General features: G+C 37.4%; 1 protein-coding gene across 1 annotated transcript in view; it reads left to right on the top strand.

The window, feature by feature from the left end:
* The first annotated feature begins 123 nt into the window (after window positions 1–123).
* plch2a (phospholipase C, eta 2a) overlaps window positions 124–19,223 on the top strand; it is a 157,825-nt gene continuing 138,725 nt past the window's right edge. The window contains exons 1-3 of the mRNA XM_073867458.1: window positions 124–419; window positions 1,489–1,611; window positions 18,719–19,161. Coding sequence (XP_073723559.1) covers window positions 19,002–19,161 — 160 coding nt within the window. The 5' untranslated portion in view covers window positions 124–419; window positions 1,489–1,611; window positions 18,719–19,001. The remainder of the gene's footprint in view (window positions 420–1,488; window positions 1,612–18,718; window positions 19,162–19,223) is intronic.

Below are 19,223 nucleotides of genomic sequence, written 5' to 3'. Positions count from 1 at the left end.
ATTACTACAATATAGTTGGAGTGAAAGAAATCGAGTGAGTGAATTCGGACACTTGAGCTTGGCGGAATGTCTGCAGCGCTGGCGCCATCTTCCGCCGAGACGCGAGAATTCATTCGGCGTTCATTCTAACCTTGGTCAAAGAGTATAGACACTCTTTGCCTCGGTGTTGAATGAGTGCACTCAATAATGTCCATTATGATTTCTTTCACAACTAAAAACGCGTGCTCCCTCAAAGACTGCACTATTTAACTTCTGAGGGGGCTTTTTTCTGACGCAGTGGTGTCTACTTCTGTGCAGTTGCGCAGACCGATCGACGTAAGATATCAAAGTATCGCGAGAGCATATTGTGGCGTATCTGCTGATCTGTCTGCGTAGCCCGCGTAAAGTCAACACACCTGCGATGAAGCTTTGAAGGCAGGGTAGGAGTTTAATTCAACTTCAAGAAAAAATGTTTTGTTATGTAGGTTGAAAATCTTTTCACATCCTGATAGAAATCACTAAGTAAAGTTGGTCTAAATGTAAATATATATCTTCTGAATAATGCAGTCATGCACAGGACCATAAAATGTTTGTCCACTCGATTTGATTTTGATGACAAGGCAGGAATGTCCTACTCGCCTGTCAGACTATTCATACTTCTGAAGTATTTTGATATAACTTAGCTTTAAGCAAAAATTCTCAATTTTACATAATAACAACACGAGTATGCCACCATACTAACTTATATACCAAACATAGCAATTGATTTATTATTAAAGAAATGTGTATAAATAACATTAAGTGCCATTTTATTAACTATTCACAGTTTCCAGAGGCAGAATTTTGTTCAAGATAACTGTTTGGTTAACTCTCATTGGTTCTTCTATTTATATAATTGTCAGAAGTTTATTTTACCTTACCTTACTTTATTAAAGTTTGATATTTCCAAGGTAATTTTAATGATAAAAATGACAGTATATCACTCATTTATATCACTTCACTTATTTTACTTAGCAAAATAAAATAATTCAAAGTACAACGCTGTCTGTTACTAACTACAAAAGTTTTTATTTCCTGCTACAGTTTTGCTCACCCAGCTGAGGGTTACAACATTAAATCATGATTTCCTGTAAAGCTGCTTTGAAATAATAGCTGTAAATAACACAAAAAGCTTCAGGCTCAGGCTATTAGAGTATTACTGTAATGAAATAAACCGAATGTTTGTCCCCATGAGGTATCTTAGGGCCTTCATCAGCAGGCAATTACAAATGAAATTCATTTTAAAGCTCATTTTAAATGCATTTTAATCCTCTGTAGCCTCTTTCTTCCCACTTGCTCTCTTCTTGGCTTGTTCACAATGGCCGGCTCCTTTTACAAGGTAGTAAAACCTGTTTCTTTGTTACTCGAATGCACCGAGATCAATCCCGGCCATTAGAATTCAGAACACACAATAAACATCTTTATTCAGGCTGTTTGTGAGCTCTGCTTCATTCACTGTTTACTCTTCAGCAGGGTTTACTCATTGTGATTCACCTGTGACATGTGGCAGTCTGAAGTGAGGTTGTGCTGAGGTTAACTCAGAAGATCTCTTTCTCGGTGTGCACGCAGTGAGCAGCAGTACATCCAACTGAGGTAAGATGAATTATGAGGAAATACATGTGCATGTCAATGACCGATCAGTTACATGAAGACAAGATGTTTAGTCAGGAAGGTTGTGGGGGTATTGCAGAGGGTCTGTTTTGGGGGCAGTCGTAGCCTAGTGGTTGAGAATCACAACTAAAAACGTATCATAGCAAGGGCATAGTGGTAAGACATGTAACCCGAGAGTTGCCGGTTCGAGTCTCATGGCTTTGAGTAAAGCATCTTAACCTCAATTGCTCCCCGGCCGGGCACTGTAGGGATGGTTGCCCACTGCTTTAGGTGTTTTCATGACTTGCAGTGTGTGTGTGTTTACTGGGATGAGTTAAATGCAGATGTCACATTTTGAGTATGTATTGCATACTTGACAAGAATATCACATTTTCACTAATACAACATACAGAAGTTTGATGTGTAAAAACCATAAATAAGAACCCAGAAAGCAATAACCGAAACAGTGAAATGACCATAGATATGTATAAAGGCTAGATGTCTCACCCGCGCTGCTGGCCAATTGAGTGGAAAGTCCGCATTTGGCGGCCATCTTACCACAGGGCGCTCGCTCACTTGTAACATTGTGTTTAATGGTGCAGGTACTTTTAAATGACCATAACTTGCTCAATTCTCTACCGATTTTCAAACGGTTTGGTTTGTTATAAAGCTATGTACCTATGGCACTGCATACTTAATGAATAATTTTCATGAATCATGTACAAGCATCCAGAATTATAGCCACGTTAATAACGTTTGTAAGAAACCAAACCGTTTGAAAAGCGGTAGTAATTTGAGCAAGTTATGGTCATTTAAAAGTACCTGCACCATTAAACACAATGCTACAAGTGAGCGAGCTGTCTAAAGTAAGATGGGCCACCAGGCGATGATGTTCTCCGCCGTAACACATCTAGCCTTTATACTCTCTATGGAAATGACGGCCAACTAAAGACCTAATATAGCCCGGCTATGAGTAACCCACTTCTACCTTGAATTTGGTTACGTGCCAGTTTTGTGCCAAAATAACTTTGAGATGAACAATATTCCATTATGTAAGCAACGTCAACAGTTGTTTAAGGTGTTTGCTTTCACTTCTTTTACATGCTCTAAGTACGCATCATCTATTTTTGGGCTATGGACATCTACTCGACTTTCACTTTCGCCTTCTTTTAGCCAAAATTGTTTGCTTGGAAACCTCAACACAGTGGACAACACAGTGACACCTGAATTCAAAACATGGTGAAATATGTCTAGCTTAATATCTGTTAATAATGTTAGTGGCAGACTGTGATGTTAACAGCTGCATCATTGGAATTCACTTGAATGAGATTCAATGATTCATTACTAACAAAAGTTACTTGTCTGTTGGTGCACGCACATTATTTGTTATTGATAAATTAATGAATTGTGTAATACAGGATTTTCACAGGATTTTTTTGCAGTTCACTAGCCTGGGTTTCCCCTAGTCTCAGCCTCAGACGTCACGCCCACAGACTGTTGGCTGAACGTCTGATGTTTTTCGTACACTTTTCTGGTAACCCTGTGAGAATGTCAAAGTCGTCTTTGATTGGTTGAAATAAACCGGATTTCCAGGAGACGCGAGTGTCGCAATTAGTTTTGGTCCCTGGAAAACAAAGCTCTGACGTTCCATTGAGGAAGAGAATCAGTCGTGTTCACGTGGAAAATAATGAGCAGTTATCATGATCAGCTAAACATTGGATTCTCAAAAATATGCAAAGTTAGACTCTCTAAAAGACGTCCAAGAGTTTAGTCTGAGGCAGTTAGTGGAGTCAAAAAGTTTGGTTCTCCTGAATTGCTTGTATGTGTTAAAAAGTAAAGAGATATGCTATAAAAGATGTGTAACGGGAGCGTCTCATTGGTGTGGCTGTTGATGAAGTGCACAACGTTGTTCTATGGTGAGTAATGTTGTTGTTTATTTAGATGCTAATCGGTTGCGGCTGGTTATTTCAATAACTGGCTTGTTGGCAGCTTCTCGTTATTGTCTGGAGTCCAAAACGTGACGCTAGACGAAACAAACTGTGATTGGTTGTTTGACATGTCGGTCAAACAGCTCGTGGGCGGGCTTTGTCCAGAAAAAGCAGCGAAAAACACCAGACCTTCAGTATTGAAGGTCTGGCTACGCGAGACTAAGTTTCCCCATGCTGCCTTGCGCACAAATTTATTCACGCTGCGAGTCTAGCATGGAAACTATGGACCAATTTATAGGGAACCAATCAAAGAACAGGGGAGGGGGCAGCAAGACGATGACGACGTCTATGCGAGGACGTCTATGTAAGAAGTCCTTATCAATCTAAAATCATTATGAGTCAGAGTCGTTTATAACGTGCATTTAAAAAAGCAACACTCCTTAAACAAAATCATTCAAAATATTCTTTATTATCATTGAAAATACCTGAAACAATCTGAAGAACAGCGATATAAATCCCTTTAGACATTTCCTGGAATAGCGTTTGTAATGCTACTTCTTCATTTTCATTCATTTCATTTCATTTATTCATTTATTTATACAGGGACAACGCACAACAACAATGTTGTGCCAGAGTTAGCTATAGAGCTAATTTGTATCTGCAGTCCCTGGGCAGGATGATGTTACAAAATTTCAATTATAAAAAAACAAATACAATACATACAATATCACATTATACTACATTAAAAACACAAATCCAAGTCAATGATCACATATTTGATTTGCCTTAAGCTATACTTTAAGCGTGATTTCAAATAACTAAGTGTTTTACTTTCTCTGATGTAAACAGGTATTAAATTCCATCGTTCTGGTGCTCTAAAAGAAAAAGATGATTGTCCAAAAACAGTTTTTTTAAATTTAGTTGAACAATCACCTCTAACTGATGACCTAGTCTGTCTGATATTATCTTTACAGAAAGTCACACATTGCTTAAGAGATGGTGGTGCAAGATCATGAATTAGTTTGTACATTAAACACACATCAGCAAAAAAAAAAAAAAAATGGTCAAACGTCAATAATTTATCATTTGTAATAATATTACAATGATGATACCTCCTTGGCGTTTTTGCTAAGATTTTTACCGCTTGTTTATGAATAGTATATAATGGTTCTAGCGTAGTTTTACTAGTATGAGACCAACTTGTAGCACAGTAAGATAACTGAGGAAGGATCATTGTATGCAAAAAGAGCTTAGCAGCAGACACAGATAATTGATGCCTAATATTCAAACTTGTTCTAGTATGTTTTGAGACATTTTTAATATGTTTTTTTAAAATTTAAATTAGAATCCATAATCATACCCAGATATTTAAAATGTTCAACAATATTTATTACCTCTCCTTTAAAGGCGGAGTCCATGATGTATGAAAGCCAATGTTGATATTTGAAATCACCAAAACAAACACGCCCCTACCCCAATAGAATCTGGAACTTCTGTTGATAGACCCGCCCCACACATACGCAACCCGGCATTTGATTTGATTTGATTGGCTATAAGTGTGTTTTGGTAGTCGGCCCGTCTCCTTTCCAACGCGTTTTTCAAACATCGTGGACTCCGCCTTTAACTATCATATCTGGACAACGCTCCTCAAAGAGTTTCGTTGCAAAACGAGATAACCACCGTTTTTTTAATTGTTCAGAAATCTTGTTTTTTGGTTGTGCATTCCAATTAATTTCAATGCAACTGCAGTTGGTTTGTTTTGATTTAAACCTTCATAACCTAGAAAAATAAAGCTTAGTAGCACCATAAAACAAAATAATAACATGATAACATAATAATAAACATGTTTTGACAAAAATGTTAAAAAATGGATAACTTGTTTTGCAACGAAACTCTTCAAACATTCCCACAGTTTTACTAACATTAAGACTAAGGCAAGAATGACATAGCCAGTCTGAGACTTTGTTCAATGCAGCAGTTAGTTTGATAACAGCTTGTTCTTTCGTCGTAGCATGAGTATAAACCACTGTATCATCTGCATACATCTGAACCTTTTGTGGCACAATTGGGCAATATATTTTTGCACGAGAGCGCCCTCTGGCTTTTGGGTGTGCTCGGATTTCACCGTTATTCATTCAAATTCATTCATTAAGAAAACGCGCATTTGAACGATTAATCGTTACAGCCCTAAGGACCAACCTGCTAGGCATAGTCGTCGACGAAGTACAATTAAATGGTATTTATTAATATCATATTGTCATTATGCCTGTACTGTGGTTGTCATAGTGCCACTAAGTTGTGTTGCTTTTCAATATCAATATGCAGCTACCTGTTTAGTTGCATAGCTTTCAGCTGTGTGCGCACGTACCGATTAAAGTCGTTTACGTTTGAATTGATGTCGCTCTACATGCGTTATCTGGTATAATTGAAACGACTGGCTACGAGCTACGTACATACGCATTTGATAGACATTCGTAGTGCCCAATAACCGGCTCTGGGCATTTGTAAACAACTCCTCAAATACGAGAACATGAGCATAGGGTTCCCAGACCACGTCTTATTCTCTATGAGACTGGTCTGGTGTTAGCCAGGCTAGCAGTTAACATTATATGTGCAGTTTTAAAGAGCCAGTAAGATGCCAATATTAAGCGTCCTATCACTGTTTAGAAGTCCCGGACAACAGGTTTAAATTCATGCAAGGTCAAAAAACACTGTAATTTTCTCAAAATATAAATTTAAAATTACCCCATTTCTCAGAGATCCCAAAACGATTCGTGCGAAGCCGTTCAACGACTCAGTCTGCCTAAACCACCTTTCAGTAGTCTACTCTGCTCTGATTGGTCAACTGACAGAGTCTCCGCACAGACCACAGATCAGTGGCCCAGACCTACAATAGGTGCGACATGTATTGACCTAGTGCTAACATGATTTACTGAGAAGACATTATCAACATCAATATACATCATTCATCATTAAAGTAATAAAAACTAACATTTTACACTCATTTAAGCATTTATGTAAACTAACCGGGTCATAGCAAAACCGTAAGTGCACATGCGCTAGCCGCTTGCTATCATGACTCTCTGAAATTATTAAGAGTTTAAAAAACAACATCAATACACATCATTCATCATTAGTCCAGGTTATAAAAATGAAGACAGACATTAACATTTTTACACTCATTTAAGCAAGTATGTGGCTATAATTATACTTACAGGTTGTGGTTAGGAGGCGCATGTTGTTTCCAAATAAAGTGGGTACTGAACTATCTTTCATTGCCAAACGTCTAGTAAATCCCTCCGTGAAAAGTATATTTAATCACTGATTCTTACCAGCCAAACATTTAGTATATTCCTCCTTGAAAAAGTTATTTTAACCACAGATTCTTCATCCTTTGGTAGCAGGGTTCTAAATTAACTTTTTTGATCACCAGCCAATGTGGCTGCTAACTTTCTACAGTTACCAGCCAATCAGAATTTCCACTAGCCAAATTTTTTCTGGTGAAAAAAAAAGAAATTATGATTGCCACTGAATGCATTTGATAATTTTATTAACATTGTTGGCATGAAAACATACATAAAGTGAGGCTTCTTCCAGCAAGGCTCTCTTCAATACGACCTGTCTTGGCAGTTTTAATTAACGTTAGGTTCTGTGATGACTTCGGGATCTCTCATGGCCCTTTACTGCCTCAACTTTAAAATTATTAGTTCCCACCACAAAATTTCTTTCGCATACATGCATATTTTCAACATTATACAATAATAGCAATGATTAATAGCTTATTTTTACAAGAATATTTTTACAATATTTTAAGAAACCAGTCATTTTATGACTGCTATACTAAATTAATCTCAGTCATAGTTACTGCTAACTACTTATGTAGTGTTAGAGTTAAACATTAGTAAACTAAATATGAAGAGCTTCAGTGCAAAACGAGATAACCACCGTTTTTTTAATTGTTCAGAAATCTCATTTTTTGGTTGTGCATTCCAATTCATTTCAATGCAACTGCAGTTGGTTTGTTTTGATTTAAACCTTCATAACTTAAAAAATACAGCTAAGTAGCACCATAAAACAAAATAATAACATAATAACATAATAATAAACATGTTTTGACAAAAATGTAAAAAAATGGATTTATCGCGTTTTGCAATGAAACTCTTCATATTAATTTCATATCTGAAAATACAGAACAGTATAACACATACATGTGCTGATTTTCTCAGCAACAATGCAATCCTATAAACTTGACAGAGGTTTTCCTGACATTTTTCCTCTAATGTTTGAAATGTGACAGGGTGAGGATGTAATTTGTCTTACCTCCCTTAAACTCATCATCTCTCCTTTCTGCTTCCCTTTCCCTGTTTTGCACAAAACATTTCTGATGTCCACAGAAGCCAATAATGATCGAGTCAAAATAAGATTATAACTCAGAAAGTTACTTTAGTTTCGTCATGTTTTCATAAGCTAACTCAATCGCTCAATGGACTTTTGAATGCGGTTGTTCGTGGATGAACGCAAAGACGCGCGGACATGGATTTGTGCGTGTATGCGTCAGTGCACCTGCTGCGTCGCTTTTACAAGCGTTTGGGTAACTACATTGCATATAGATCCGTTTTTACCGCTATAATCTTTGTAAAGGAATACACTAGTTAACTGCTAACATTTTAACTTGAGATTTACACTGGGGCACGTTCCGCATTCCTTGTGTTTTGGTGGACGTGCTCCGTTCGTTTCCATGGTTTTTCGCGCTGGTTTCACTGCAAACTACACGCAGCCAATGGGTGTATGAAACATCATCACGTAGCATTACGGCACAGTGTTCATGGGAAATGTAGGAAGTACTGCCAGAGGGATACATTTCAGAGAACAGAGCTTTATGTATCATGCATGCAAAGCCACATGCATCACCGGCCAAACTGGCTAGTAAGTTTTTAATAACACCCGCCAAAATGAATTTTAACCCGCATTTGGCGGGTTGGCGGGTGTTAATTTAGAACCCTGTTTGGTAGTGAAAACAACACAAACTGAAAACACAGCGTGATATAATGTTTACACACTTACTAGCTGTGGGCAGGTCATAGTTTTCGTTTCTCCTGCGGGAAAGGCTATAGGCGGAGATTATCTTGTGTGACGTGGAAGTGTTCGAGTGACGTGGATAAAGTCAGGCAGGAGATTCAATCCATATGACGACTCGTTTCAGCGATTCAGAGTCGACTCCCTACTAGGGGTGACCCCGAATAGTCGAAGATTCCATGCATCGATAGGAGAAGCCTGATTCGACTACCAATCTCACAGTCGAATCGTCGCAGATGTGTTATGAAATGAGGATCCTTCAATTTTGACCATATGGGTGCACACATTATCTGATTTCAAATATAACATCTTTTTCCCAATATATTAATATACAGCATATTATTATAATCCTGCAAATAATATGTGAAGTAGCAGCTTTCGATAAATATTTTTAAAATGCGTTAATAAATCCAACAATCCCTGTGACGGGGCTACACGTCCAAAAAGAGGTTCCTATGTTAATAAACCATTGCCTTTTTGTTTCTACACTTAAAAGACAAAGCTGGCAATTCTGGCTATTCTTTCGTTCTTTTAATAATTTCTTTATTTTATTTCATTTATAAATCACTCTGGGTTATCTGATTTATCTTTTTGGCTAGTGTTTTGTTTCCGTGCACTTGAGGCATTTTGCACATTTGTTCTGCACTTTACTTCTGACCTTATTTTATTTAAAAAATTGTATTTATTATAAAGGTAAATTCTGATCTAATTTAAGTCTGTACATTTTTGATTGCTTTTCGTTGTATCGATGTTGCGCTATTGCATGCTGGCCATGCTTGCGCATGCAATTTAGGTGAACAAGGTGATCTGCGTCTCATATTTAGGAGTTCATCAAACTAAACATTAAAAAACGGATGTTTTTCGACGGGTATAAGTTTTTAAAATGTATTTAAAACATAGTGGTTATCTTGTCAAAAGTTAAACTACAAAACAAGTAAGCCGTTTCTTTAAATTTCGGTGATGAAACTGAAAATATCTGCACAAACCTATATTTATGCCTGACACGACTGTCTTTCTTGTGATTTAATATTATGGTCAGGGTTCACTTTCAAATGATAGAAAAAAGAGATTCCTGAAATAAATAATATCATCAGGTCTTTTTTGTTTGTAAAGTGAATACTTGTGAAAGAAAATAAAAGTTATCAATTTGTACCTGGTCTGACCCCCTCCCAACCCATGCACACACACACATAGATGATTCGACTATCGGTCGACTATGAAAAGTTTCGACAATTCTGATTCGAATATGTAAATCCTTAGTCAAGGTCACCCCTACTCCCTACTTTAGAAGCCAATAACTTCATTAATTGTGCACTTTTTGGTTAAACTACTTTGCACAATGTTTACATTGATGGACAGCTACATGACACACTGCAATACAAGTCAGTTTCGATTTTGGATCTGTGTGGCTCTTTAACTTGAGGTTCTATGAGGCATAAAAGCTAAACGGCAAACAGTCTCGTTTATACAATGGGACAATAAAATATCTGATGATGTTATTAGCAGTTTATTATCGTCTTCTTTAAAGGACTTTGAACCTTTTTGGTTCCATTTACGAGCAGCAGAAGTAGCTGTTAAAGGTTCAAGAAATGCACAGGATGTCTGCAGAACACAATACTTCACATATATATATATATATATATATATATATATATATATATATATATATATATATATATATATATATATATATATATATATATATATATATATATTCTATTGTAGCTCTAAAAACTCTTAGCCTAATTGTTTTAATATAACTCATAATACAAACTATTAAAAGTTCTTTGAAACAAAAACTGATAAATAATCAAAGTTTAAGGCAGAGATGAGGATCAAGTTTTCTTTAGCAATGGCAATCTTTGCTTGCTGACTACACAGATGACTTCCTAAACTCTTTTAGCTGTCTGCACTCCACCCCGTATCCCACCCACCTGTGTAAAGACTCCTCTGCCCTTACTTGTCCCATGAACGAAGGGAAAAACTGTTGCTTCACACGGGAACACCCACTGTGTACAAAGCTTTGGAATGACAACTTCCTTTACCTGCAGTGTGGAGAGCTGTGCGTCTGACCGGAGATTTTTTCTTGCCATGAACAAACACATCTTTCTTCTTCAGAAGTGGATCAGTGGTTCAAAGTAAATCTGTATCATCTCATACTGCTTCTGTTTCTTTAACTAAAGGTAACGTGACGCTTTAAAATACTTTCACTTTACCACATTTTAAGATGAGAACGTGTAGCAGTGTTTTTGTTTGGAGGTTCATTATTTGGCAGATTGTACATGTGAGTTTTCTTTTGTCTTTGAAACACTTTTCGCCTGACTGCTGTGCTCAGGTAGAAACATTATAAATCATATACATTATAACAAATATAATTGTGATGTACAAATCATTTAGCATTTAAAATGTCACAGTGTAACAGACCTACAAATAGCTTTCATTTGAAGTAAATGATAAAATGTCTAAATGTTCGACTGAAACCTGATTTGAACAGTGTCTGTTAACTTGACCTGCACCTCAGGCTAAACGTGAATCATCAGTCATAAATTAAATCTAAACTGCTGTACTCAGACAGGGAACACCTTACTATACACTTCACTTCAGATGTGCAATAATTCACCCTTCAGTGATTCACTACAGTATATATTTCTAAAAGCAGACAGATGACACAGTTTTCTACAGAAATCACTACCAAAACAGCAAAATATAAAAGGTCTATTGTGTCATGATTTCATAGTGTGCGACTGACATCAAACAGCCCGTTCTCATATCAGCTTGTCGACACACACATTGGCTGTTCGGCGTCTTCGATATCTTCTCTATATTTTAATACGGACAAGAAAAACAATAAAAGAAAGTGATGCAACTGTAAACCGGTAGAATCGATTTCATTGGAGTTTCCCGCACAGAAATCTGATATACAGTATGTGTTTGTATGTTTAGTTTATGTCTTTAGACATATGCTATGAGTTTTGTTTTACTTAAGGTTTAGATACTGGATTGTTGTGCTGTGATGTTGTTGTGTGTTTTCTACAGGTCGACAGAGCAGATCTCATGTTACGCTGTGTATTGTCTGCTTTATGTTGTGTGCCGGTTTGCTCATGGGGATGTTAAGACAAAGCGTGCGTCTTTGTTGATCCTTTAAAAAAATGCTCTAGCTGCATGTTTGATCAATGAAGTGACAGTCTTGTAGTTTAATGTTGTTGCAGGGCAGAGGATTACAGACAAACATTTGCATGCCGACTGCGTTTGCTGACAGTACACAACTCGCAATGGCCTTTGTGTGTCGTTCAGTAGCAGATTTAAATAAGAGCTGAAAATGGCCTCCTATAACACAGGTTTCAGTGTCTCATTTTCTGATGCATTCAGAAATATCTGACCTGATTAAGTCATCGAGTGTCAGATACTGGTTTGATCGCTTTTTTATTGCCATCAGGTTAATGTGGGATAGAAGAAAACATTGCATTTGAAACCTGTTTATATAATGTGTTACAAATATAAAAAACAAATATGTAGTGCTGAGCTGAGACAGGGCCAAGACTGTGTAGTTTAATGTACTAAAATAACAACAACAACCAGGCAGAAATATGTTTCTTTAACATTTCAATAAACATTGTCTATTGCTAAGACAACATTACTGCAAACATTGAGCATGCAAGTGATGCTGCTGTAATGTTAGACCAAATATCCCAGGTGGTGCTGAGGGTGAAGGTGGGTAATTGTTAGAGTCTTAAAAGTGTAATGTGCCATACTGCTTTTGACTGAACATTGTCATTGTAGAGATTAACATTTGTGTTGTGTTTTTTTCCCACAAACCACCAAAGCTTTTAAATGCAGCTAAAAATGCCTGGAGGACGCAGAATACCAGCTGTTTTTTCAGCTGAGCGCCAGCTTTCTTCAGCTGAACGCTTTGGTTGCTATGATAATTCTGCTTTGTGTGTCAGTCGTTGTACGATGCACCGGTTGGTTGTTGTGATATTTCTCCTGCCCCTCCTTCACTGTGATTGGACGGCCGCGTGAGAGCTGACATTGACGAGCTGAGCTTTTCACCCAAAGTTGAATATTTTTCAACTTTTAGGGGGCGTGCACACCAACGCTTTTACGCCCGCAGCCGGCGCATGTTTTCAATTGTTTTCAATGGAAACTCAGCGTTTTTCAAATAAGCCAGCAGCTAGCGGTTTTCTTCCGCGCTGAAAACCGGCGCTCGGCGGTTTTTCCGCGCTCGCGCTGAGCGCCGAGAGTTGAGAAATGTTCAACTTTAGAAGAAAAGCTCCGCTCGTCAATGTCAGTTCTCACGCGGCCGTCCAATCACAGTGGAGGTGGGGCGGGACAAGTATCACAGCAACCAACCGTCTCACAGATGACGTTTCAGAGCTACCAAAGTGCTTAGCTGGAAAGCTGGCACTCAGCTGAAAAACAGCTGGCATTCAGCGTCCTCAAGGCGTTTTCAGCCGCGTTTAAAAGTTTTGGTGTGTCCAGACCCTTAGCGCTGAGCATGAAAAAACGCTGAGCGCTGACTTTCAGCACGAAAAAGAAACGTTTTTGAAAATCGCCATGCTTCCATTGGAAACAATACGCCAACCGCAGGCGTAAAAGCTTTGGTCTGCGCAACCCCCTTAGGGACAGATTTACTAACAGCTTGCGAACCATCATTTTGGCGTTAATTAACAACTGCCAGAATTTACTAAATATGCGTAGTGGGTAATTAGCGTTGAAAAGGTGGGGTTTAGTTATTTTGTTTAATTATTAGCGTGTAATATGACTGATTTAACACAGAATAAAAGCATGTCTTAAATCATTTTGAGCTTAAAATGGCTGCAATTGTTGCTGATAGGAGGCATCACAGAGATCAGAAAAAGCATATATTTAAACATGTTTATTTGAAATGCCAGAGGAACATATTATTCAAAAATATGGTTTGCCAAGCCATGTTATTTTTATTTGCTGGGGAAAATAAAAGAGTAGTCACTAAGACAGGGGTGTCCAAAGTCGGTCCTGGAGGCCGGGTGTCCTGCAGAGTTTAGCTAAAAGTTTCTGGTCTGCCTAGTAAGACATTGATTAGCTGGATCATGTGTGTTTGATTAGGGTTGGAATAAAACTCTGCGGAGACACCGGCCCTCCAGGAGCAGGATTGGAAACCCCTGCACTAAGAGAAGTCACACAATACCAAGTGTTTCAAAACTTCTTGTAAACCTTCATTTTTTTTTGTTCTCAGTTTTTTTATTCAGTGTACTTTGGCTTTGTTAGCTGTGATGTTCGTGGTGCTAAACTCAAGTGCATCAGGTGTTAGTAGATCACCTGCACCTCAACAGCTCTGCTTATTTCGCGACCCTAAACTAATTTGCGCTGCTCTTAGTAGATTGTGTTGGTCATTATGGAAATAAGCTGTTGTGCCTGTGTTATTTCATTTGCGCTTTTTTAGTAAATAACCCCCAAGTATTACCACTCCCATCTGCACTTTTTTGGAATTGCGCTCTCACACTAATTTGCCCCATTTAGTAAATCTGGCCCTTAGTGTCTATTAATGGATTAAGAACCAATGAACATATCAAAGTTTCATGTTTTCCGCCCATACAAACCTGTTGAGAGACAGTTATATGAAATGATGAAATACAGTACACACCTTACTGATGATGCATACTGTTTACAGGCCATCAGATGAGCCAAACAATGTGTTAGGTGTTTTCTTTTTAACAGCTTTTTAGTAGAAAGGAAATTCTTAACCTGTAATTGAACACATTGTTTGACTCGTCTGATGGCTTGTATATACACTGTTATGTATTATAAATGAGGTGTGTACTGTATTTCATCATTTAATATAACTGTCTTAACTCATCAAGTCATGTTAAACATGTTCTTTCTGATGATTTCCTGTGAAAAAAGGTTTAAATGATACTCCAGCCATACAACAAAATAACCACATGATTTACTCAAGCAATCCGAGATACATATATCCATCATCTTTCAGGCGAACACATTTGAAATTATTTTAGTAAATGTCCTTGCTCCTCCAAGGTTATAATGGGAGAAAACAGGGATCAGGGAACAATATCTGACTTTAAACCCTTAAATGCTCCAAATGTAGGGGTAGGGGAAAGCTTAGGGGTAAGGGGTAGAAATGGAATTGGGTCTTAACGTCAGTTTAAATCTGTGACACATTCATGAATGTAAAAAAGCAAAATTAAAACTCAAGAGCTTGTCGAATTAAATGTAAGAACACAAATACCAGATACTTGTGCCTGTCAAGTCAAATTTATATGCACTGCTGCAATGTAATCATTTGAATATTTCAGCATATCTCATTCTGTAAACAGGGAAACACAATGAATGGGTTCATCACAGACAGACATACACAAACATTGCACAATATATTAGACTACATTATTTACTCTTGTGTTTTAATGTAACTCTCAACATCAGATTGAGAGGTTTACACATGTAAGTGTAGAAATAGAAACCTCAGCAATAAAAGATATGATGACCCTACTGAAAAATCTAGCAAAACCAGCATAAGCTGCTGAGCCGGTTTTAGCTGGTCTCCCAGCTTGGTTTTAGCTGGTATTGCAAGCTGGTCTAGCTGTTCTGGTCACTTTTTAAGCTGGTCAAGCTGGTGGTCCAGCTTGCCAGGCTGGGAGGACCAGCTTAGACCAGCTCCTGGCACATTAAACCAGCTTCCAGCTTATGCTGGTCTTTGCTGGATTTTTCAGTAGGGAAGAAAGTATATTTATGTGAAAACTGAAAGCTTTAGCTTCCTAAAGATGTTTACAATACAGATGTCTGTGTGTCATAGAAAATCTCCTTTCAAGCTCTTCTGTCATCACAAGGTCAAAGATATAGTCCACATTTGTTTGTTGGACTGTTTATTTTCATATTATATGTCACATTTTTCTTCTGAAGTAATAAATATTTTGGAGTTTAATCTGTATCCCCACATTGCAGTACTGACTGTAAGCACAACAGTATGGCTTCAGTCAGTGTTGGTGGACAGTGGATTACTCTTTCTGATGTTTCTGCCTTTCAGATCCTCGTCACCTCCTGACTGATGCATTTATATAAACAGGCACCAAGTGTTACTGAATACAGGTCCATGTTTTGTCTACTGAGGAATTCAGTAAATCTTTGCTTTAGATGAGGGTCGTGTTTTAGGAAGAGGCGACTGCTGGTATTCCCATTATAGTCCTTTTCATCAGCTGGTCTGTTACCTGAGGCCAGGTGTTAGACGACTGACAGGTCCAGTCCTGCAGACTCGGGTATTAACACGTCCTAGTCAAATCCTGCCATGCAGCACTTAAGTGAACATTGCAGCCATTGTTCAGATGATAGGCCGTTGACACGTGCTGTGTCCTGACACAATCTCACCATCGACACAGATGACTGCTTGTTATACGAGGAGTGTTTTACATCGCTCATGTGCCGTGAAGAACTCAGAGGAAGACTGATGACATCATTTGTTTTGCAGCTGTATAGTACTGTGAAAGTTTCCATTATGAAAGTTTTTTGTCAGTGTTGTGTTTCTACTGGTGACATCAAATTTTAAAGATCGAACAAAACAACACTAAAAAATACAATGGGAAAAATGGCCATTTAAAGTTCACACAGGTGTCTAGCAGAGTCGTCACAGGTGTAGTTTACTGCATATATGTGACTCAGTCTGTGAGAATCCAGTCATGTATTTAGTGATTTACTGTTTTCTACATACAATTTTTGTCTGCAAAGTACAGAACATTCTGTAAAAATAATATATAATCTTAATATCTTTAAAGTTGACTGAGTAACATCATGAAATAAAACGTTGATGCTCCTAATCTTATCATTAGCAGAGGTGGACACTACTTAAGTATTTTTACTTTCTACATAAAAGTACATTTTCAAGTATTTGTATTTTATCAGGGTTTTTCTTTTGAAAACATACATTCCAAAGCATATTATCATTATTTTTACTCTAATACATTTTATAATTTCAAGTTTTTGGTTTATATTTAATATTTAAGTACATTAAACTAATATTTTTTTACTTTTGCTTAAGTAAAAAGTACTTTTACTCAAGAAAAGTAAAAGTACACAATTGTTATGTAATTAGGTATTAAATCAATTTTAATATGCAATATAATACAAACTATGATTCTATGCTTTAGAATGTAGTGAACATTTTTAAGTAAAGTAAATTTTTTCCCAAGACAAACACTCTGATAAAGCACAGATGCTTGTAAAATTTACTTAAAATACTCAAGTAGTGTCCGCCTCATTAGATTATGACAGACAGGGTTTTATGGCTATGGTAATCTTAGTTGTCAGATGTCTTGTAAAGTGATTTACAGTAATGTGTACACTTCGCTGTATTTCTCAGACTATGTGTTTACACAACAACGATGAGTGAAAAATTGAAGTTTTCCCGTTGCATTTATGAAAAAATTTCACATACACACGACAACACTGTCCAAAAAGATTTGTGTTTACGCAGATCTGCGAAGATGGCTAAATCCACTGTATTACATGTACCAGGCCAGTAGATGGCGATTGTAAGAAACACTAGACACAAACAATCAACACTCTAAAAATGGCTGGGTTATTTTTGACCCATATTGGACAGAACACATGCTGGGTTAAAAATTGACCCAATGCTGGGTTGTTATACCCCATGGTTGCATAACAACAACCCAACATTTGGTCATTTTTAACCTAGCACGTGTTCTGTCCAATATTTACCCATTATGGGTCAAAAATAACCCATTTTTTAGGGTGAAGACACTTAAAGCATCGAGCAGTTTTGTTTAGACAGATGGTGGATTTATTACTACAGTACAAGTGACTCTGACCTATAAAACACCAACAAAAAAGCGTGAAAAATAGTCTTGTAGGCCTGCATTGTTTTGTTTATGCTTGCGCATGCCTATAGACTTAAAGGAACAGTATGTAAGAAATTTATATCAATTAATCATAAAATGGCCCTGATATGTCACTATACATTAAGAATTAATTTTCATTTCAAATATTTATATCACTGACATCAGTGGCCTTTCAAGGATATTGTCATTTAAAAAGTGGAGTTGCAGCCCTCAACTGATGTTTATGTTGTCATTTTGCATATTGGCCACCAGTTGTGTGATTGCAGTACCAGTTTTAGCCACAAGTTTTGTGATTGCAATACCAGTTTTGGCCACAATCCTACATACTGTTCCTTTAATGAACACATGCAATGATGTCACCGTTATCAAAGATTCACGTTTACGTATTTTACACTGAGATGACAAAATGTCGCTATCAAAAACATTTACTTTGACACTCATCTTCAAAAGTGAATGTTTTCAAGACCCCAAAATGCTGTCAGGGATTAAATTGGGATTTGTTACAGTATGTGGGGGGGTATGAGGGGTAACATGTTTAATACAGATGACAGCAAAGCCACTGGTGTGTTTTTGAGATATGCTGGACCTCTAAAAGGGCTTGATAAGTGTTACCTTTAAAGCTGTGCCAGAGGTTTACCCAAAATGTTTTTAAAAGAGTGTCTAAATTTGCATTAAATGATGCAAATCTATCAGTCTGGCACCCTATTTGCAGCAACTAGTAAATACAATTACTATAGTTCGGTGTTTATAATTGATTTGTTGCTGGAAACATGGATTATTTTATTAAACTATAAACAATAAGTTTTATCCAGTTAGCATATTTTAAAGCTCACGTAACACACGCTGTTTCTGCATTTCTGATATTAATCTGGAGTACCTATAGAGTAGTATGACATCCTTTATATCTCTGAAGAGTCTTTAGTTTAATCAGATTTATAAAAGAAAGATTAGCTTTACAGAATCTTTGCGTGAGGCTGTGCGGCACACTGGCGCTGAGCAGAGCGAGACCTTCAGGCTATATGTGCTCAGCCCCGGACGGCCCAATTCAAACCCTGCCAAACTGCATAAAACTTTACAGCTTTAATGTTGATATTGTTGGCTTGTAAACGGCCCCTGGAGACTTGTTTCTGAAGATATTATCTGTGTGGACTTTGTGCTGCTTTAAGACTGATTCTATTGATCTTGATTCATTTGTATTGATATGAATGTTTACAACTGTTTGTGTAGTTAATGAAGTCTTTATTTGTACTGTGTTCACAGGTGTGCAGACAGCTGCAGGTGTGCTCTTCATACACTGAAGTGATTTCTGTGGATCTCTATTACACCTTCAGTCTGTTATCATTCCTACAACAAACTCAACTCTATAAATAAACTGAAAAACCAGAAGGACTTTCTTTTTGTCAAGAAGAGCTCCAGTGGTTTGCTTTGTCAAGAATTCTTTGCATCTGAAGGCCATAACATGATCAAATTTCGATAAATCAATCAGCTTTGAAATCCATCTGCATGTACATTTGAATTTCCTTATTAAATCAAGCTAAGAGGAATGGATGCATCATCTCTAAACACATCCCTGTCTACTGGTAGTACTGCTTCTCCAAATCTGTCCATGAGATCTGCTGGCTTCACCAATGACACAGATTCATTCTGCAGCAGTAAACTATTACACAGCAACAGCTTCTTATCAGCAAACTACATCACAGTGGGTGAGTCTGCGGTTTCAATATTATTAATACAGCAGATGGGTGTTATGCTAGACTTATGTTTG

Source organism: Misgurnus anguillicaudatus, chromosome 5 (genome assembly GCF_027580225.2).
Source record: "Misgurnus anguillicaudatus chromosome 5, ASM2758022v2, whole genome shotgun sequence".
Classification (NCBI taxonomy): Eukaryota; Metazoa; Chordata; class Actinopteri; order Cypriniformes; family Cobitidae; genus Misgurnus; species Misgurnus anguillicaudatus.
This window is presented reverse-complemented; position numbering and strand designations above follow the sequence as displayed.